Raw genomic sequence first — 22,281 nt, 5'->3', positions numbered from 1 at the left:
GCGGGCGCGCTGCATGAGAGCACGTACCTGTCGGGGGAGTAGCGGTCCTCCGAAGTGCGCTGGCGGTCCATCCGGCTCGTGGTGTTGTACTGCGACGGGCCACCGCGGGCGCCGTGGTCCAGGCTCCGGCTGAGGGGCGGAGAGGCGCAGGGTCACTCCCGAATGAGAGGACAGGCCTCTGAAGCAGCAACTCAACCCCTAACTCACCACAACTCACTATAGTACTCACCGCAGTACACAAGAATAACTTGTGTGTATGTTACTCTTGTGTATGAGGTCATATCAAGATCCAGGCAGAGTGCACCACCCTACAGCGTAGTACTGTACACGTGAGCGGGTGACCTAATATAGTACCAGGCATTACATCAACGTTCGCCTTTGACTTACAAATAAATGCACATATTTTTTTATTCACAAGCACAGTTTAGCTTCTTTTGGTGATGGTTACTGAGTTCACCAAGCTGTGTTTGTGAATAAATACATTCAAAAGTTAAGGACAAATGGTGAGGTAAACTGGACCACTAACAGCCAGTATACTGAAGTTGAAGTAAAACTAACAGCTGTGGTGGCAATGAGCATTCCAAGCTTCATGCCTGTTAATACGTGCTCTTAGTCACTAGGCAAACAGGAACCGACAACATAAATTAACAGAAGAGAACAAAACAGAACAAAGTAGAATATAATAGAATAGAAGAGCATAGAACAAAACACAATAGAACAGAAATAGCTTTATTTTGACCAGGGGGAACTAACATGAGTGATTATCCCTGGTTTAAGAGATAATGGCATCCTCCCTGCTCCCAAGTGACAGCTGTGTCGCTCCAGAACTGCCTGTAAAAATGCGGGAATATCCACTGCTCCTGTAATCTCATAAGTCACCGCTACACAAAACGACCAGCACTGAGAGGTTACTGTGAAGCACATGCGGTTAGCCCCAAAACCTCCCGCAACCCCCCCCACTGAATCCTTAACTTCGCTGGAGCACCCAAGCCCGGAGATTACCTGTGAGGAGGGGGGACGCTGGGCGACCGTGACCGGACCCGGTTCATCTCCGCCGACCGGGAGCAGTGGTTGGATGACATCACCTGCTCGGGCACGGACAACGTGGAGCTCTGCAGGTCCCTGCCGTTGTGCCTGTAATCTGTGAGAGGGCGCACAGGTCAGGGAAACCCCACGGCGACGCGACCGCGGGGCGACCACCGTCTGGTACAGTACATGCGTCTGCCTGAGAGCCCTGTCGCCAGCAGAGGGCGCCCCGCCCGACCCCGCTCTCGCTCGCACTGCTGGGAAACAACAGCCGGCGCGCTCCTGAATGCTAATTCCTCTCTCCCCCCTGTGAATCACTGTATCGGTGGTTCTGAGAGACGGCTTGAGCGTCAGCCAAAATCAATGGGGAGGGGGGGGGGGGAGAACGTGGGGAAGGTCGGACGAGAGGAAGAGAAGGAGGGTATCCCTCCCGCGCAGGGGATTCGCCTTCGGAGGCCGGGGGTTGGGGGGGGGGGCATGACGGGAATACTGAAGAGGCGGGAGGGCTTTCTTCCCGCGGAAGAGGATTCCCCCCCGACTGGCGCGGGAACACAGTGACCTCCCCTCAGCCCCCGTCCGCTCGTTTGATCTGCAGGGCAGCTGCTCCGGGTGCCAGGGCGTCAGAGCCGACGCACAGAAACAGGCCGCGCGGTGCACAGGACACCGCGTGCTATTCCTGAGAGAACGAGCCAAACTGATCATTAAAATTCATTCGGCGCTTAGAGGAAGTCCCGAACGAACCCCTCTCCCCCCGCCCACACGCGAATGGCGCGGGGCCAGATTTTCAGGCTCCCTTCAGCGGTCTCACCTGATATTACTCCGATCCCGTCCTCGCAGTCAAAATCAGAGATCTCACTGTCACTGATTCTCTGGGATCCTGAGGAGAGAGGGGAGATAACAAGGGGAGGGGCATCAGTCAGAGTGGTCTATGATTGGTCGGCTGTGGTCAGGCTTCTGTGGCCCAGCGACCCTCATTTGCACTAGCCTATGTCCAATAATACTGTCTAGGTCATTAAAGGTATGCTAATTTTAGGACGCCCTCACTTCCAAAGAATACATCGCCACAACAGAAGCAGTGGCACTGTGTTGCTGTGTGTTGTGCTCGTTGAGCCATTCTTAAAGGCACTGCTCACTACAGCAGACTGATATAATATGGCAACAGTTTTTTTAAAGTGCGGATTACCGGAAACAATCTAGTGCTTTCATCAGATGGGGGGCAGTGCCAGTGTAGGTTAAATGGAGAATCATTCCAAGTCATGAATATTTGACTTCCTGTTCTTTTTCAGGTTTAGTAACATACAGTGTATCTATACAGTATGATGTACTACAACATTTAAAATAACCTAGGATTTTTATCTTAAAATAACGAGGTGAACACATTCTCAATCCGTTTGAAATTCAAATGCTGAACACCGAACACACAAGCCAGGGACAGAACACAGAAAACAAACTGAGACCGCACAGACAACACACAAACTGCACTGGGCGCATGGCTATGGAACAGCAGCTGAACGGGAAACACTTTATACAGATTCAGCTGCAACGAGAGCTGAAGGTCCACACCGGGAGAAACAAGCCTAACATCTGAAACAGCCGGGACCTCACACCAGCCGGTCCGGCATCTGCCAGGGCAGCGCGCAAGCGTTGGGAGGATCGGAGAGGGCTGAGGGACAGCTAAACGGACGGAGGAGAACCACACGTTTGAGAGTTCAGCGTTGGGGCAGCGTTGGGGCAGAAAGCAGAACGCGGGGGAGAGACACAGCGTCAGCGCTCTGTATGCAGAGCCCGGGGCATGCAGAACTTTACCTGAATTGTACAAATACGGGCCTTTGTCTGGAAAAGTTTTGTGGTGAAGTGACGGACATAAAAACAAAAGCAAAAACAACAAAAAAAGCATAAAACACACTGACATTTGCGAAAGAGTAGCTCAGCTCTGTGGCAAATGTTAAGTGGTCACAACCCGAATGACTGTAGTCAAGAGCTGGAATAGCTGGAGAACATAGCGCGCTCAGTGACAGATGATACAGGTATTGCAGTCTGAGGGCAGAACAGCAGTGCTGTACCCTTTTCCAGCACAGAGTGGTGGCACTTTCTCCTGTATTACACATACATAGTGGTATAGACTTGTATGTACTTTCTGCTGAAAGACAGGAGACATGCTTGCAAAATACATGTATTTAAGATGAATTGTATAATAGCCAAAAGCAAGACTTTTATCCACCCACAAATGCCACATTCTAAATGCTGAAATCGCAAAATACTGTACAGTAACTCAGAGAAAAAAATATCAGTGATCCGGCAACAGACATTAACACAGCTTGCATTAATGGATTCAATGTTCAATTTCAGGTTGCCAGATGGATTTGACTGCAGCACATAACCAGTGAATAGTTAAGTAATAAGTAAAGTTAAAGAATAACTCTGTAGCCAGTGTAAGTGGAAAAGGCTAGTGCAGAATAATGTGTAATTAGTGTAAATAGAAATGGAAAAAGCTACAGAGTATAGGAGCTGAAAACTGCATGTACTGTAATTGCGGGGAAATGCAGTGACCGTGACTGTGGGGTCTGTTAGGGGAGGGGGTTGGGGGGGTACGTACTCTGCAGCCTGCGGGTGGGGCTCTCTCCCTGCAGCAGTCTGCGCTGCATGTAGGGCGAGGGGTTGGGCAGCGGCATGGAGGACACGTCGTGCGTCTGCAGCTTGTACCAGTGGGGCTGGTCGTCCAATAGGGCCGTCTCCAGCTCAATCAGGATCTGGAGGAGGGGACAGCCAATCAACAGCGCTCATGCTATGCTCCACCCACCCAAAATACAAATTAACTACAAAATACTTTATTCATTTTCATTAGAAGGGAGCTAGATCCACAACATCTTTGTGTAGGGATTTTGCAACATCATGCAGCAGATGTCAGGGAATTTTAATGGAGGGCAGATTATAGGTTTAACCCCCCTGTGGGAGGCACTGCTGTTACCTAACCAAGCTCCGTCAGTCAGAATCCAGCTATAAACATTATACATTATGCAAAATATGAACCACAGGTTGCCCAAATATAAAGATGTCTGTCAAGTAGATCAATAACCTTAAACATTTTGGCTTGAAATAATCCTGGTTATGATGTTCTTCTTCCACTATATAAATGACCTCACTCTAAAGACAATAGGGTGGACGGCCAGTTGACACACTGGTATGCTTCAGGGTGCACAAATTCCGTGCATGTTCTCTGATTTATGTAGATGACTCATCTATTCGCCGGACACTGTCTGATCCAAATAAAATAAAAAACGGAAAGAAAGCATCTGTTATGGGTAATGATCCATCTTTGTTTTGTTTACTGTATGTACCCAAACAGAGCAGCAAACGATGCCGTTTCTGAGACCCATGTAACAGTTCCGGGTGCCAAAACTGTGCCAAGATCTGAAAAGGAATTAAGGCGAGGGCAGCGGCGTCCCACCTCTCCCAGGAACTCGCTCTCCTCCTCCCGGACCCGCGCCTGGTCCCACAGCGTGATCTCCAGCATGCGCTCGCGGAACTCCCGCCGGTGCACGGGCGAGTACATGAAGGTCTGGTTCCATTTGGGCTCTAAAGATTTCTTTACCGTTTTTGTTCTTCTCTTGCTTTTGTCGCTGGAGGAACAATAATCGACACTGTTTTTATTCACCAACCGGATATGGACCTCCCGAACAGCCTGCAGCAGTAAAACGGAGACTAACCCCTCCTAGAGAGCCCCCCCCCCCCAACACACACACACAGAGCGAGAACCGCACAGCAAGATCCCTGCGTCACCAGAACAAGCACAGCACAGCAGCAAAGCACGAACACAGCCTCCAAAATTCACTCATTTCTAAACTCAGAAAATAAGGAAGACATTTATTAGAAATGAATGGATGAATCAAAGGGCTTTAAGACACACGTAACTGTATTTTCATTGTTAACATTCAGCATAACACAGGATTCTTCAATTTTAACATTTATGATGTACGCCAGTGTAACAAACACAGGAAACTATTTCTGCTCTTACCTTCTGTCAGGGAGAAAGTAGATTTTTACGTAGGGGTTCCTTGGCCGCCCATCTTCCCTGGAGGGTAGGTCTTTTGCTCCCAAGATTGTGACGATGAGCTGATGGCCCACTTTGTCATACCAGAGTTTTACCTGCAGGGAGAGACGCCCGTTTATAAAAGGCCTTTTCCACCTCTCATAACGAAAAAGGGGTGGTGCTAACTATGGTCTGATTGTCTGCAAGTGACTATTCACTCAAACCAAATCCATTATTAATAATTTATATTAAAATCTGCCTGTGTGTTCACACACCTCCCTCTGCAGTGAGTTTGAGCTGCGGATAGGTGGAAGTGGGGACGTGGGCGGAGTCTTATTGCTGTAGGCGAATCCCAGGTAACACTCACTCCCAACCATCACCCTATGGGTGCCCACAACTGTCCTGACACCGCACTGACCACACCCATTGCAGCCTACCCACAAAAACAGGTACAAAGACCACCCTGGCCTGAGTTCAGACCAGGGTCCCACCAGGACTTTTCTGTCTACCTGAACAGGGTCCAGTGGTTTAATAGAGGAGTTTCAAAGCCCATTTCTCCATTGAGCACGTTCCAAATCTTACTGATCAAAAAATAACTGAATAAAAAGTAACAAATTAAAATTTGAAAATAACAGAGAATATAATTAATATAATTCAAAAGAAAACTCAATTTTGACCAAAGCAAAGCTTTGAAAGTATCAATTGCAGCTGTTTTGCAAAGCAAAATAAATATATATATAATAATTGGGAGTTAACACATTAATGTAGTAGTATGAAATAGCATTAAAGCTATCAAAGGTATAGCTGAGCATCTTTACATGCTACTAAGGCATATGTCCCTGAGAAGTATGGGCAAAAGCTGTCATGTGACACAAAGCCTGCCAGACTCTGACATCTGGCCGAACTCACTGAAGGCTCTTTCATGGTCCTCTACCTTGTCAAATACCAACCACACAGCCCCTGCCCATACTTTAGTGGAACTTGTAAGAGGAAGAAATAATAAGTACTCTCCTTTATACTCTATACAGCTGAGGTGTTAAAAGATCTAGAGGCATGCAGCAAAGCCACAGGAAGCATTCAATTCAAACTATAACAAACCAGATAGGTCTCAACATCATACGGTTGGGGGATGAGGGAGGGGGTACGGTCAAACAAATTGTACCATAGTTCTTGCCATATTGAAACCCATTATACAAACCAGTAGATATAGAGTAGAATTATTTGTCATATTTAAGTCAGAATCAGTAAATATAGAACAATGTCTTGCAATAAAAAGATAATTCAAAATAATGAATTTCATAATTTCACAAAGCACCACTATACACTTACATACGTGTCTTAAAGACCTTAGGTGGTCTGTGGAACCTAACATTGTGCGGAAAAAATGATTTTGGAAATATACTGTAGTTTTAAGGAGAATACATGTTTTTAGAAATTACCCATTGAACTGTCAACTGTCACAACAGTCACTCACACAAATGGACCAATCAGGAAAGTCTGGGGAGGGTGTAAATATATCCTATGAGGAGATGGGAATTCTGATGTAATCCTGTGATAACTGAGTTTCCAGGAGCTTCTTACTTCCAGGAACCAAACTGAAAGAGGTTCTTTACTATACAGTGTTTTAGTAAATACACTGTAAATTATATTAACAGGTTACTTTAAGGTACAATTTGTTTTCTCATTGTCATAAACTGGTCTCTGTGCTTCACTGGAAAATGCAATCTCCTTTCAGAAACGGGACAGTAAACTTTTCACAACTTTTCATTGTAACATGGAACAGTTCCGTCTGGAACCATTGCCAAAACAAAACTGTAATAATTAGCCAGTTTAGGAACATATAAGACCAATTCTTATGATATATATTTAAGCTTCATAAGATAAAAAACTCTAAATGTTTCATGTTACATAGAAAAGAATAAAATTTAATTGCCCCAAAAAACTGTACGTACTTCTAAAACATTTAAAGAGACTCAACCTTCCATGGCCGAATCACAGACCAAAGCCAATGTTAATGTACACTTTGATTAGCTCAACAAACACGAATAATAATATTTTTTTTCTGTGCTTCAGACAACAGCAGATTTGTCTCTTTAAACCATTTTATTTTAGCTTGTTAGTCATGCAGGCTGTCCCAGGCTCCTGGCAGGCTAGCACGAATCATGTGACAAACAATAACAACGGGAAAAGTAGTAGGAGTAATAGAAATATTAATAACAGTAATGATGACATAAAGTACCACACTTCGAAAACAAACTCAAAAGGATAACAGATTGAAATGCTGCCATTTCCCTGCTATGCATTTTCCATAAACGCAGGAAGAAGAAAAAAAAAGAATGAAAAGAGAGAAAAAATGAGAAAGGACCAAGTAGAGAAGTCTGTCAGTCAGACAGGGACTGTTACCTGAACCCTAGGGACAAAAGGCGCAGTTCTTCTACTAAGGCTTTGGCTCTGGATAAGCAAAATTAACAAAGAAAAATGCAATAAAATAAAACCAAAAATGACAAAGGCACACAAACACAAAAAACAGACTCACAGGGAGGTTTAATCTTCTGGTGCCGTTTTTTCCTTTTTAAAACATCCAAATTGATTTGAGCCTTGAATAAGCCAATATGCCAACTTACAGTGTTACCTGCTGTGATTATTCGCAGTGACTCGTAATTATATAATTATTTAGTATGAGGTAAGGTTTCCTTTTCTATTTAAAATTTTCAGCAGGACAGTGCAGAACAGTGAGGGCCAGAGTAATGGGACTGAGAAGCCTTAGGAGTTTCACCAATGTGTTTTACCACAATGCTCCAACACAAACAAAGTTACAGTACCTAAAAAACTGCAGAAATGGGTGGTTTGAAATGTGAAACAAACAGCCTGCGCAAGAAATGTAATTACCCCTACCATAGCATGATTGGGATGTATGGGAAAAACACCTGCAATGTGGAATTTCCATTAATGCCAAATTCATACCACTATTTTTAACATTTAAATGGAATTTAGAACCTAGTACACTGCCAGATGCAGAGTCAATTATACCTTAAAAAGAAGGAAACCCAGTATAACCGTGTATCTGTGAATATCTCTGTATCCAGAAGGCAGCAGGGCAGCTAGACTGCAGAGTCTGCAGCAAGCAGACATTTTGCAGAGCAGGAAATAGCTTCGGCATGTAAGATTAAAACTCCCTCGTTCCAAAGAAAAATAAAACACTGAAAACACCCGAGCTCCCCTCCCCTGCATGTGCCTGGTTACTCCTCTAAAGAAAATCAGAACGCAGCCTCGAGCCCTCAGCTCAGCGATGCGCTAATCCTCACCTCTCTTTCTGCTGGCAAACATCGTTCGCTCTTCCTAAAACTCACCCAGTACAAAAACAGCAACGACCATCATGGACATGCGCTCCCAGTTAGCCAGAATTTCAAACAATTCACTTTCCTTCACTGGAAGAGTAATTTCTGCACTTTTTTGTGCTGAATTAGGGGAACTTGATTTTATATTCTCCCTTCGGTGTTCTTTGTGTTTCAAACAGGGTTTGTCACGTAGAACAATCCTTCGTTCCCTTCCCCAGGCACCTTCTCTCCCTTACACAATTAATTACACAGAAGTACGGGGTAACCTGATATATTGCCCTGTTCCGAATTGGGTTGGGTCCAATGGAAGTTTCAGCGGGGAGAAGCTCTATAGCTTGCTATACCTCTATCTTGTAAGCACTGTTCCTATTTCTAGAGCTTGTGAGGAGCTTCAAAAAAAGGGTGCACTTTCCATTTCAGATCCCGTCAAAGAGAGTTAGGAACAAGCCATGTTTTGAGCAGCTCTGCGCATAGTGGATTCAGCACATAAAAATTTCAGTTTCTGATTTGAACTGATTTGTTTTTGTTGCGATTATATTATACTCTCTTCAAACACCAATGAAAACCATTTATTTTTACTTCCTGGATAATCTGCCAACATCTCAAGTCATGCATTTCTAAGGTACAACTACCTTCCTTAGGAAATAAATAAGATCACATGGTCAGCAGTTTGGCAGAGAAGACCTTGACCACTGATAAACTGCCAGACATGTCCACCCCTTTCTGTCACCCATTACACCCGTAGCAATCAATCCAACCACCTACTTTCTTAGAGCGAGCAGGCATGAGCTGAGAGGTGCATTGTGGGTACGTACTGAGAGCTGTCCAGACAGGTACTGGGGGGCGTCCCTCAGCATGCCTGGGCTCATGGGAGAAGTAACAGAGATAGAGGGGCGCTCCATTTTCTGGGACTCAAAGGAACTTGAGCCTGCAGGAAGGTGGGGGGGGGAGAAAAAGACGGAGGGATGGAGAGAAAGAAAAAAGAGAGAGTGCATTTGAGGTAAATGGCAGACCTCTCCATGGCTTTTCCTCAGTTGACATTTTCTGTGTCACAGTTGATTAATTTCTGCAGCCACGAAACAATGACAGGGATTGACACAAACAAATCCATTGAGAGAGAACACAACATCTAAATTCAATGTGTTTGATCAGCATTTCAAGCACTTTTTTTTAACTGAAATGTAATTGACTTAACTGAAGCCTACTTCACATGACATAAAAAGGTGCAAAGCCATTCTCTTTGAGATAATAAATAAAAAGGGTATCCAAAAGTGATGATGGAATCAAGTGACTCACTTGACTCCAGTTGTGCATGTGTGCTGTCTGGTATTCTGGAAACATCCCTGCAAAGAGAAGGAGGGCAGGGGGCTTTATTCTGAAGGGGGGATGAGGTACAACACTTAACACATAATGACCACAAGCACCACATCTGTCATTTTTCAAGAAGTTTTCTGTAAAATATAAAACCAGTCACAGTACGTAAACTGGCAACTGTGTCTTCATTCTTTCCTTTCAAAACCCAACATTTTTCTCCCAAACCCTTTCTTCAAAACACTGTTCAGAGGCAATGGTTCTATTGTGATTCTCTTTTTACTGTGATTAGAATGAGTCACAGCAGAATACATAACTGCCCTTCCCTACTTTGTGTGTGTTGATCCAGCTCATTTTATTCTTCTGTACTTAACATTTTATCAACATTTTCCCAACATTCACGGTCTCCAGCTTCTTGTACTACAACTAAAATCTACATTTGTCTTGAACAGAAGCTTTTTATCACAAATACCTGAAATTTATTTTGTTTTTTTGACTTTTTTTTTTTACTAAACTGAATCTGTGCATTTAAAAAGACTTAAAACCGATCCTTCAAATATCTCTGGGTGAAACAAACTGACACCTTCCCACATCTCCTCTCCAGATTCCAGTCAAAGGTGAACTGAAGCATCATTTCCTGACTACATTCCAGGTTTTAAAAAAGTAAAATTTACCCAGTGGGTCGCGAAACCACCAGCTCCACCTGGGGTTCAGGCTTGGATTCTAAAATAATATTGTAAACTTCTTTAAATGTGGCTCCTTGTAAATGTCTCCCGTTCCACTCCAGTACCTGATCGCCTGCAGGACAAAAGATAAAATTAATTATCCCAAACCCTCAGCTATAATATAAGCATTTGCATGAAACAAATGTTTATTTTTCTGTTATTCAAACTAAAAGGCATTCAACTCTTTACTTTGGGGGCAGAATCTAAAGCAAAACGTGAGGATAAAACAGCACTCCAGCAGCACATGAAGATCAGAGAAGTGCCACAGAACGAGCAGTCTAAATTCAAGCAAAAGTTAAAATTGCGGTTTTTTGGGGAAAAAATTGATCCTCCTGTCCTTTATGTGTGCTGTTTAGGTTATTAATGGCCCTGGAGCGAAAGCCTGTGGGCTAGCTTTGCTGGAGCGAGAGACTCAAAGTGCTGACGCGACGGGAGCCATGGGCCCCTGCCGTTCATCTCTGATGTGCTGTGGAAACTGCACGGTTCACATCAGGTCAAATGAGAACAAATACTCCAGCCGCGTTCGCTTAAGACAACACATCAGCGTCACTGCTCAGACCGCTTCCTTTCTCTAGCCCAGCACGTGTGTGCCACAGATACGTAGAGCATCAGTGGGAAAAGGCATTGAAGGCGGTGGGTAGAGTGGAATGGGAAAAGGCATTGAAAGTGCAGATACAAACTGTGGTCAGGGGTCTACCTGGTCGGAGGTGTCCAACAGTATCTGCTAGACTTCCTTTCTTCACTTTCGTGATGAAAGCACAAAGTCTACCAGATTCTGTCATCTTTCCTCCAACCACCTGTTGGAAACAGAAAACATGAGGTCACGGTTAATAAGGGCCATTTTTGTTCAACAATGACAGAAAGTGATTTACAGTATATCAGCCAGTAAAGAATTAAGTATTTACACATCTATCCGGTCACCTCCAATGTAAAATCCCATACTAAACGTCCTATGAAAAATAACAGTATCAGTATAACAAGTTTAATTACACGGGTTCAAAGAGAGGAAAACAGTGCAAGTTAATTTACTCTGGAACTTTCCGTGGCGCTCAAACACAGCAATGGGCAATTAAACCACAAGTATTAAACCTAGGTTTCTATTCAATCTAACTGCAATGTGCCTTGTCCTAAATTTTATGCAGTAGAGAAAGGGACTTTTGCTTCCTACACAATATTATTATTTTCAGCTTCAGAGGCTCCTGAAGTTGAAGAGAAAAGTGAAAGAAAAACATAAAAAGGCCAAAGCACACTAGTTACCTGTGGACTGAATATTTGTCTTAGTTTCCACACAGCTGCACAGTGCCCCCATTTTTGGTCCAAATATGCGTGACAGCCTTTTAATTTTTAAGATATTTATAATACAAAAAATGATGACTACAATCTAACCTTACATAATAAATATACACAGTAGCAATGTGAAGCTAATTCCATGCCTGGACTGATAGTCACAAAGAAGCTGACTGGAGTGATGACAAAGCAACACCGTGGCTTTCGATATATGTGACTGCCTGTCACTGTAACATGGATCAACCTCCCAATGTAAGATAGTCACCACAAAGGGAACTGCATATCACAGATGAGTCAGAATTGAAAAAGTTACATAACTCGCATCAGAGAGTAAGTGGGAGGGGCTCACTGTCACAGTAACAGAAGTCCACATTCAAAAACTTTTGGCCAAACACACACACCAATTTAGGAGGTTCATGATTCATGACCATGATCAAGGTTTAGGATGTCTCAGTTTCATCACTAGTCCTATTCTTCTCTCTGTGTTCTTGTGATCCCTTCTGCCACTGGTCTGCTTTGACAAAATGTTCTTGAAGACCGTGACATGTAGAGTGCTACTGTGAGTTATGTCTTAGATTCTGTTCTGGTCTGGTCTGGAAATCTAAGTCTCGCTTAAGGCGGCGAGTTATACAGCCCACACTACTGCTAGATTTTCTGTTAGTCATGGGGGTCATGAAATGCAGGGCACAGTGCAGTAGTACAGTTATCATTACAGAAATCCAAAGGACAAGTCTGAGAGAAAAGGGATGGATCAAAACAGCTGTAATTCACGCATTCTCATTGGTTGGTTCAAGTGAAAATGTTGAAGGAGTGTGAGAAGCAGCATTAATATTGGTCCTCTAGAGTGGCATTAACATGCAGCATGCAATAAAAAGCAATATGAAAAATATCTAATATATGATGACATTGATATAAACTATGTTTTTGGCATGTACAAATACTGTTTCAAATATAACAATTATTTCTTCTTCATAAAAGTTTTAAACATATTTTATAATGCCTCTCAGAATAATGTTCATTTTACAATACATGCTAAAACTTGAAACAGATTTCTTTATGTACAATATGCAGACTTACAGACAGAACCAAACACATGCTTACCTTCAGTCCCAACAACGCTCCTGTATCTCGAGGCACGCTTCCATCTTTCATCCTTTTGTTTAGCAAAATCCGCCCTATCAAGCGTTCGCCATCTTTGGATGGTTGCCATGTCACAGGGTGCTACGAGGTCAAAGTGACAACACACCTTGAGTTTCACAACAGGTACAGTAGGCCGCATCTCAAATCAGGCTAACACATACTCTAGGAGCGGCAGGCTATTTCAGTTCTGTTTGCTGAAAGGAGTCATGCTCACACAAACTCAAGCTGGGCTCAGTTACTTTTTTGCCACATTCTGCCATAAAATGGATAATCATTTTAGGCTAAGATCATTGACATTTGGCTACAGCAAGTCACTGTGCGGAGTAACACACCATGTTACCTCTTTGTTTTTTGTAGTTCAAACCAGGTTTGTGAATTAACAGGATTTATTCCGAAGTTGTATTAAAAGTTTTTAAGTGCAAACAATTCAGCTGGCTGTTGTGTGATGTAGTCGACTGAATAACATTAAGCAAACTAGATCTTTTAATGAAATGCTTGCTTAAATAAAAGTCCACTTACGCTAAATGCAATCCATTCCATTCCATTCCATTGTAATCAATGGAATTGTGCGTGTGTGTGTGTGTGCATGTGTGTGTATCTGTGTGCATGTTTGCAGTATATGTGTGAATCTGTGTATGATTTTCACTCACATTAGTACCCAGTAAGGCTGTAAGATAACAATCATCCAGAGGCGGATGAACAGTAACTAGTAGGGGAAAGGTGCGTATAGTGCATTCTGCCAGGCTGTTTTGCTCCAGCTATGCATTTGGTTACTTAGCTACGGGGCCAAGCAGCCTGCACTGGGGTTTGCTGCATAACTAGGCCATGCACACTTTTACACAAAGGTTTTGCTGCTGGATCAAGGCCTTCTGCCAGCAGTCACTTCTTCAATAAGGTAAATTAGTGCATTGGTTCTCTCTTGAGTCACTTAAGAAGCCTGCTGAAATTGATTTGGTTTCTTGTACATGCATCTATCTTAGCAAAAATGTCAATGTGTTGACTATGCTCAATCTGTACATGTTAATGTGCACTGATGTACACACACAAAGGTAATGAGGAAGATGTTCATAAATTGTATCCATAACGGTGCTGGAACGAACCAATCAGTGGACCAGAATGAGATAGTTCACATTTGGGGCCTTGGCCCTTAGTCATGTCCATGGGGCTCAGAAGCCATAGCATGGGGCTATAGGGAAGAATTTGATTTGTGCACGTGCGTAAGAACTGACTTATTAGGATATTAGCATTTCCTTGACAAGCCAAGTGAGTTTGTGTGACCATGACGAGGTGATTAGCAGATTGTGAGAGACATGCACCAAACCATGCACTAGTATAAGCAGCAGGTGAATATACTGCCCTATCGAACCCAGAGTCGCAGAGTGAGAACCACCACAAACACCGACACGTATCAGTGTGACAGCAAAAAGCAGGTGGAGAAATGAAAGTGGATGAACGAATGTAAATGAAAAACAAAAAGAACGTTTTTTAAAAAAAAGATGCTAAAATGCTAAAAAAACAGATTCGATACTACATGGACGGTGCCACGAGCTCACAGAACAGAAACACAAGGACACGTACATGACAGTGGAAGGGAAAAAAGAAAAACATAACTTTGTCTGTGCAAAACAAAATCAGTCTCCTGCACGTAAAGGCTGCGCTGTCTTAGTGGATAGCGGAGGAAATCATAGCCGGAGTAAGGGTGTGGGAGAGGGTTTCATAACACAGTGAAGGACATTGGCCCGGGGTGAGAGAAGTAGCTCTCAAGTACTCAAAGGTCAGCTACAACACAAAAGTACCCAGAAAGACTAGCATGCATCAGGTGGACCCGCACATTCCTGAGTGCTGTGACCAATGAGCTTTCTTCATTTTTTTTTTTCTTTTTTTTTAATATTTTTTTTTTTACTGTTGCTTTTCTGACAACCAATAGACTGCTGGAAAGCAAACAGCAAAGCAAGCAAGAGGGCTCCCCATTTCCTCTTTCGGCAGCCCCGCCCACCCAACCAACCGCCAACTCCTCCACCCGCTGAGAGGAGGGGTGAGCTGCCGGAAGTACACCCGGAATAAAAGTGTAACAAAAAAACAGGAAAGAAAGATATAGACATCGACCTATTTACAATTAGTGACAGAGAGCAAAACAAGACCAGATGAATAAAAGTCAATAAAAGACAAAATGCAGGCCGGATAAACTCAGTACCTTCTCACTATGGCTATGCTCCTCGTTTAGGGTAGTGCTACTGCACGTATCAACGCCAGAGTCTTTAACCTGGGGTTCGCACCATTCCAAGTCCTCTTCGAACGAATCGCCCCCAAAGCGCACCGTTTTCTTTTGCCTCTCAGTTAAGGTGTAAGCCGAGTCGGACATAAACGCCTGCTCAATTGCTTTTCTTTTTCCCCTTTGACTGTCCCCTACAGGTGTGGGATATAAAAAAAGAAAGAAAAAAAGGAAAAAAAAAAACAAAAAACAAAACATGCACAGGTGAATTAAAACAAAGGAAAGGTGAAATGGCGAAGGTCTCTGGAGAGGGGGCGGGGCTCCGCATGTCTCACCAAAGACATTGGGGGGGGCTCGCTGCTATGCCAGGACGTGTGGTCCCACCAGTGCCCATCCATATCTGCTGCGGAGGCCGGACACACAAGAGAGGACAGCGGGGGGACGGGTGAGGACAGAGCAGACCCGCCAGCACGCTCACGCCTCCGCACACTCACAAGCACGCGGGGGTGCGGGAGGGCACCACGTACAAACACACACTCGCACACACGCACATACAAGCACACACAGGCATGGAGACGCACACACGCACATACAAGCACACACAGGCATGGAGACGCACACAGACACACACACGCACATACAAGCACACACAGGCATGGAGATGCACACAGACACACGCACACACGTACAAACACACATGCACACACACGCAAATACAAGCACACACAGGCATGGAGACGCACACAGACACACGCACACATGTACAAACACACATGCACACACACGCACATACACACAGGCACGCACACAGACATACTTGCACACACATACAAACACACTTGCACGCACGCACATACAAGGACACACAAGCACGGGTACGCACACAGACACACCCACACACTCCTACAAACACACATAAACCGGCTTGTACGTACACGTGCACACACATCTTCCTGAAACAGACAAGAAATACTTATACATTTCTGAAGAGCAATCTCCTCACCATTTTTATAAACAATCACAAAACAGAGGCATTAAACAGAAACCTGTGACTGACAGATTGGTAAAGGGGAAAGGAAAATGAGCATTAATATCCATCTGTTTTACACCATCCATCCATCTCCCTGAACAACATGCCAGACATCGCTACTACAAGTGCATTTCGTACCATTTCATTTTGAGTAAAGGAAGCCAAAGAAGGCATACTGTACAGGGAGCTGTGATGTCACAATCGGCAGCTGAAACCAGAGACAGAGAACGCAGTTCTGTATTCACCTCGGTCTTAAACAGCATGGATCAGTCCCTTAGCATTGTAAACCTGAGGGAGAAGTAGGGCTCACAGCAAGATCATTTTATGTGGGTGTGATCTCCTCCTCTCTTTAAAATGCAAGATAAAACAGATACTCTTACTGAATTCTACACTCACATTATTTGATGTTAAATATCTGATTTGATAATGACTGATATATATATATATAATGACTGATTTGCTGAATATTTATTAAATATCCTTGTGGTTTTATCAGTCATGTGGTATTTTATCGATGGTACTGTATTTCGTCTTACTGCTCTCATGCTGCACGGTCAACAGTTGCGCAGTGGAGACGACCGCGGCGCTAGAACCTCAGCTAACCCCCGGCTAACTGCAGCCGCGGGGACGGCGTTCGGAGGCGGTGTCCTGATTGAGTGTCCCGAGGCTGCACCAGCGAGTGGAGCCTTGAGAAAAACAGCGAGTCCGCGGGGGAGAAAAACGCCCCGTCTCCCCGCCTCTGGCAGCCAGATATATCATTTCCTCAGGGCTCGGGCCCGTGAACGCGGCCTTTCTGGTGAGGGCCGAGATGGATCGATACGCGCCAGACCCCTCAGGGATACATCCTGACCCCCTTCGCTGTAAACACATATTTCTTTGGACCGGTTCCAGTAATAAAAAGGGGGCACACGCTGAGGACCGCGAGTAACAAATATTAATAACGACCGTTCTCGGGGTGCCAAGAACACAGACGCGCCGTAAACAAACCCCAAGGAACCGTGCAACTTCCCGGACGAACAATTCAGGTCACCCGTTTACATCTGAAGAGCATTTCTAGAACAAAAGGGCGCATGCTAAACCAGCACCCTGACTTTGAGTGACAGCACACTGAAATGAAACGCAGTTTCATCACTGGCCCTGTTAAAGGTTGGAGATCAAACAGCTGCTGTCTGCCCACCAAAGAGGATCTACTCCCATGTGATCCAAATATGACTCCAGTAATCTGCCTACCACCGCTTCATAACCCCACCAGGGCTAGGAATCGTCCAAAGCTGATTTGCTGAGGTGAAGCAGCTCTGGGTGGATTCAGACGAAGATGAGATCTTTCATTGGTTGACACTGACGCAGCAGGCAGCGGAATCCCACACTCTGTCTTCAGCCGCAGGGCCAGAGGTCAGGCTTCCCAATAATAACTTCTTCTATCACCATAATAGGCCGTTCGGCATTCCCGCCATCGCCATTCCTCAAAGGACCGTCCCCTGCCTTTTCAGTGTCTATCTGACCAGGCAACAGATGAAAGAACAAAATATTGCGCAACATTGCATTCTGAGAGATGACCCCAAGGCCAACACCGTGGGTCATTCCATAAGAAACAGAAACACAGGAACAAACAAGCGCTCATCTGTCGGCCTTGAGAAGTCCTTGGTGTGCGGGAGTGGCCAATTAATCATCCTCTCCAGAGTTTATTTAAATTTTACATTTTAATGATAGGTAATCAATAAATCTTTTTTTTGTCCCTGAAGGATTATATGGTTTCACACCAAAAAATAAACAAAAAATACACAAGATACAACAACATACGTGAGTTGCCAGTTGCTACAAGAGAAGCACCATTTTGTGGATGCAAGGGCAAGGGAACATCATTGGAACATCTTTACAGAAGAGCCCTACGAGCCTTTACATTTGAATTTAACTAGGGTGTGTAGAACAGCTATATGCCCCCATATAAAATGTATCCACACGAACATTTTCTCAGAGCAAGTCTAGACCGGCTCTCGATGGCGGAAATGGCGCTCCTGCCGGACCAGCGTCCTCCGAGGAGCGTGACTGAGAGCGCGAGGCGGGCACCGCGCAGGTGGAGCACGACGCCGCTCAGACCGAGCTAATTAAGGCTGCGGTAACTTCGCGGGCGCCGACAGTGAAGGAACGGTACGGCTCTGTGCATCGTAGACAGTTTTGCTCGGTACCTCTGAGACCAACCACAATTAGGCCCGCGCTGTTCTCCACGGCAACCCTTTCACCGGAAACACAGCGGACCTGACAGTGACGAGGCTGGGCTCAACAAAACGCTATTTAGGTCAGCGAAGGCGGGGAAATTGGTGCCCGCTGTACCGGTTTGACTGTAATAAATGTATGCCCTTTTACTGGGGCGACATATGCTTTCAAAAGCTACCTAGTTTTTAACAGAATACACAACAGAGCCAAAGCAGAACTCATGTTTATCAGTATTAAATACATTCAAACTACGAGGGAATTTTCAGGGAGCGAGACAAAGAAATGCTACTTCACAAATTATGCTAAAGCAAAATGTGGACCAGCCTCCAAAATCATTTGTATGCAGTCTATGCACTTGAAAGAGACAGCTTTGCTTACGGCTGCAGGTAAAATCAGCAAAATCCACTGACCATATGCAAACCACAGAAGCATAAATCATTGCTCCATTTATAAAGATATAGCCACATCATAATGTTTCAAACTGTTCTTTTTTCAACAGACATACAGTAAATAAAATAACTAAGTGGTCAGATTCAACCTTTCAGCAGGCATTTCAGATGCTTTTAAAGAGGAAAAGCAGAGGCCTAGGGCCTGTTCCTGCTAAGGTCATATTTACTTTTAGGCCTCTCTGACCTAAAATCACACCTCTGTGATTTCCAATGCATTAGAACGAGCGTGTTATCTTTAGCTTTTTACATCCAAGCTGAAAAAGCTTGTTGAACCTTAATGACAGTGCATTTTAAGGACGTGAGTTTGCCGCTGCCTGTGTAATGGGCATGTGCAAAGCTCAAATGGCTGGGCCAGTATAGTGAGTGACACAGCGAAAGAAGTGAGCCATCCACCCCCGCAATATTGCACATCTGAATAATGAAAAACATTTAAACTGTAAGGCTCTGCCTTTGCCCATGACCCTTGATAAATAGCCAACAGTTTAAAAACAGGCTTTACTAGATACCAGGGGAATGCTGGCCTGGAAACATTGATAATCCTAAAAAATCATTTTACTCCTATTCAGTAAATTCCCTGCATGTCAGCCATAAGGACGTCTACTGAATATATAGTCAGAAATAAAAAAGTATTTGCTATTTCAGGCGCCAATTCGTGTACGAATGATAAACAAAACATGTTCACCAAGTCAAAGACATTATGAAGAACAGCTGAACAGTTAGTTTGCGCTCAACCCGTGATTCATCCTGGGCTCAAGGAACCCCTCTCATCTCAGCAGCCTGGCCTATAGTCAGCTCACTCACTACGGGACTGAGCAGGACGCAATTAACCCAGCCTTCTGGGTTATTAAAGGGTAACATTTTTTATAAAGAATTTTCATTTTTCTGTATCGTCAACATATCTTATGAAAAGGCCAAAAATGCTTCCATCTAACTCAATTAATTTATCCTACAGACAATTATTGTCCATTTAGCCAACGCCAATACACCGGAAGTCATACTCCATTGTTGTCCAAAAAAGTATTAAAACAAGTTAGAGACATACTGCTGCTTTGGGGAGCATTCACTATTACAAAGAACCTGGCCTTTGTAGTTTTTACTGAAACAACTTTATAGAGTGACAACTATTGCTTTTTTGATATGTGGAAAGTAGTTTGGTGCGGCACCAAAATACTGAAAATAGCCGCCTTTGAAACGAATTTGCTACGTTTTGAAGATGTCAACAAGTACTGAGAGTCGGAAATGGACAAACATTTACGTTTTGGTAGTTTCATTGGATATGTTGACAATACTGAAAAAAATGTAATTACAGGTGCTATCCTTTAAGGGTGTTTGACACAATATGCCCTCACACAACCAAATGGGGGTGCTGGGGGTTTCAGAAGCAGGCAACTCATGGTAAATATCTGGCAGCAGTGTAGAGGTGGGGGTTTGGGGCCATTTATAATTAGCCATATTAGCCCCCTTCGAGGTGCAGCTAGCCATCTCTTATTTTTAACATCGCCTTCTCTACCCAGAGAACAGAATGTTTATTAATTTTTTTTTTTAATTCCCTTCAATTTTTAATTAAACAAAATCCCTCTGCCAATTCTACACTAATGTTGTACTGTGTGTTCTAGGCTTAAGTAGGTTTGCCTGCCATAACTTGTCAGACATTAGGTAGAACTGTGTGCAGAGTATTAGGCAAAGGTGAATCCCACATGGTGACGTAGAAATTAGAGTGACTTTTTAGCTTGCATGAGCTCCATCTTCTGCATAATACAGAGATGCCATCCTGAATGTAGGAACAGCTTTTAATGCAGTGGCACAGACAGACCGATAAAAGATATGGTCTGATTAATCTCCTAGATAGACATCTGAAGATTCTGTGTATAATAAAGATATGCACTCAGAGCAGAATAATTTTTTTTTCTCTTTCCACTATTGTGGGACTGCATGTCTTCAGATCAATAGAGACGTTAGCAAAAGTAGAGAACTGTCAAGAGCAAATCGGTTTGTGGGCAAAGCAGGAAGGAGCCAGCTCCATTATGCTTTGTCAATTAGAAATGTGTGGCCTACTCAGCATTACAGATGCAGGTTTAGCTATTCACAAGCTCTCGCAACATTCTTTCAGAACGTACAGTAAGAGCAAGCCCCATTTTACTGACACAGATACCTTTGGTGAATGATTAAAAATTGTTGTTTTCAGAAAACAAGAGTTTGAAGCTAATTGTTAGTAGGTGTTCATGTTGTAAACAGAGGCAATTAGAACTCTTGGTGTGATTCTACATGACAAAGGGCATGAAATTGTTTAAATGTCAATGCTTCAATAGCAACACCCTCTCCAGACAGACACTGGAGTGAATTCCACACCTCAACCTTCCTGCACTAGGAAGACCAGCAGTTGATGTGCACTTGCTCCAAATCTGTCAATGTGAAGAGTCACACCACAAAGGATTTTTGTGAACTTGTGTTGACAGATTATATTTTTTATTTTTTTATTTTTGGTTGGTGGGGCAGGTCACCTAGTTTTTAGAGCCGCTAGATGAATTTGGGAATTTGTCATGAAATATCAATGTTTCTGCAACTAACAAGAAAGGGCAGTCACTAGGCTGCTGCACGAAACAATCACTTACAAAACACCGTACTTATACTCCCTACATGTTTATATTAATGCAATCAGAGATCAAGGGATTGTTAGTCTATTTTCTGCAAAAAAATTTATTTTTATTTATTTTTTATATTTTCAAGTTACGGTTACTCCACTGTACAACATTTCTGCATGCATACTGGCACAAATTACAGAAACATTGCGCTCAAAGAATAAGTTTAGCAAAGATAAAACTTTATCTTTAACTCCGTCTTCTATTGCTGTTTCTTGTACATAGTTGTAGAGGTATATTTGTTATTGTGTGTTAAGTATATGTTTCCTGTATTATTTTCTAACACTAAAAAATAAATAACTGGCACTTAATGTTTGGGAGAAAGATCATTTTTTCTTCATTTGGCTCTGTCCTCCACAATTCTATGGTTAACGTGCACACATATGGTTAAAGGGCACCCTTTATTTAAGAGTATTTTTATACACTTTGGTTTCACCATGTAGAAATGATAGCACTTGTTATACCCCCCACCTCTCCCTTACAGTCTGTGACCCATAGACATCACCGGGTGTTCAGTATATTCTCTGGTGATGCTCTTCCCAACCTGTACAGCAGCCATCTTCAGCTCCTGCTCGTTTCGGTGGCTAGTAGGGGCATTTGGTTGAACTTGAGCAGATAAGATACTTCTGTACACTTCAGAAGTCATTCAGCTGCTATCAGCAGTTACAGTTCATCATCAATGAAGACAATTGAGCCAGTATCTGTGGCAGCCATACCTACTCAAAGCATGTAAACCCCCTCCACCACGTTTCAGAGGGGGGATGCTTTGGATCATGTGTACTTCTTTTTGGCCTCCACACTTTGCACTTGCAGTAATTCTGATACAACCAAATTTTTGTCTCATCTGTTTACAGAACCTTTTTATAGAACTCTGCAGGCC

General features: G+C 43.6%; 1 protein-coding gene across 6 annotated transcripts in view; it reads right to left on the bottom strand.

The window, feature by feature from the left end:
- Positions 1–22,281, bottom strand: part of LOC118233440 (regulating synaptic membrane exocytosis protein 2-like) — a 162,811-nt gene that overhangs the window by 76,583 nt on the left and 63,947 nt on the right. For 5 of the 6 annotated variants that reach the window (XM_035429224.1, XM_035429223.1, XM_035429225.1 and 2 more), the window contains exons 9-22: positions 15,052–15,263; positions 12,819–12,938; positions 11,128–11,227; positions 10,380–10,503; positions 9,691–9,737; positions 9,210–9,322; positions 7,460–7,507; positions 5,042–5,172; positions 4,475–4,667; positions 3,623–3,776; positions 2,833–2,859; positions 1,835–1,903; positions 1,003–1,141; positions 28–129 (exon numbers count right to left, since the gene is read on the bottom strand). In XM_035429224.1, the coding sequence (XP_035285115.1) occupies positions 28–129; positions 1,003–1,141; positions 1,835–1,903; positions 2,833–2,859; positions 3,623–3,776; positions 4,475–4,667; positions 5,042–5,172; positions 7,460–7,507; positions 9,210–9,322; positions 9,691–9,737; positions 10,380–10,503; positions 11,128–11,227; positions 12,819–12,938; positions 15,052–15,263 (1,579 nt within the window). The remainder of the gene's footprint in view (positions 1–27; positions 130–1,002; positions 1,142–1,834; positions 1,904–2,832; positions 2,860–3,622; positions 3,777–4,474; positions 4,668–5,041; positions 5,173–7,459; positions 7,508–9,209; positions 9,323–9,690; positions 9,738–10,379; positions 10,504–11,127; positions 11,228–12,818; positions 12,939–15,051; positions 15,264–22,281) is intronic. The other variant, XM_035429222.1, reaches the window with a different exon arrangement.

The sequence above is a fragment of the Anguilla anguilla genome, chromosome 8 (assembly GCF_013347855.1).
Source record: "Anguilla anguilla isolate fAngAng1 chromosome 8, fAngAng1.pri, whole genome shotgun sequence".
NCBI lineage: Eukaryota > Metazoa > Chordata > Actinopteri > Anguilliformes > Anguillidae > Anguilla > Anguilla anguilla.
Note: the sequence above shows the minus strand (reverse complement) of the source record. Positions and strands in the feature narration are given on the sequence as shown.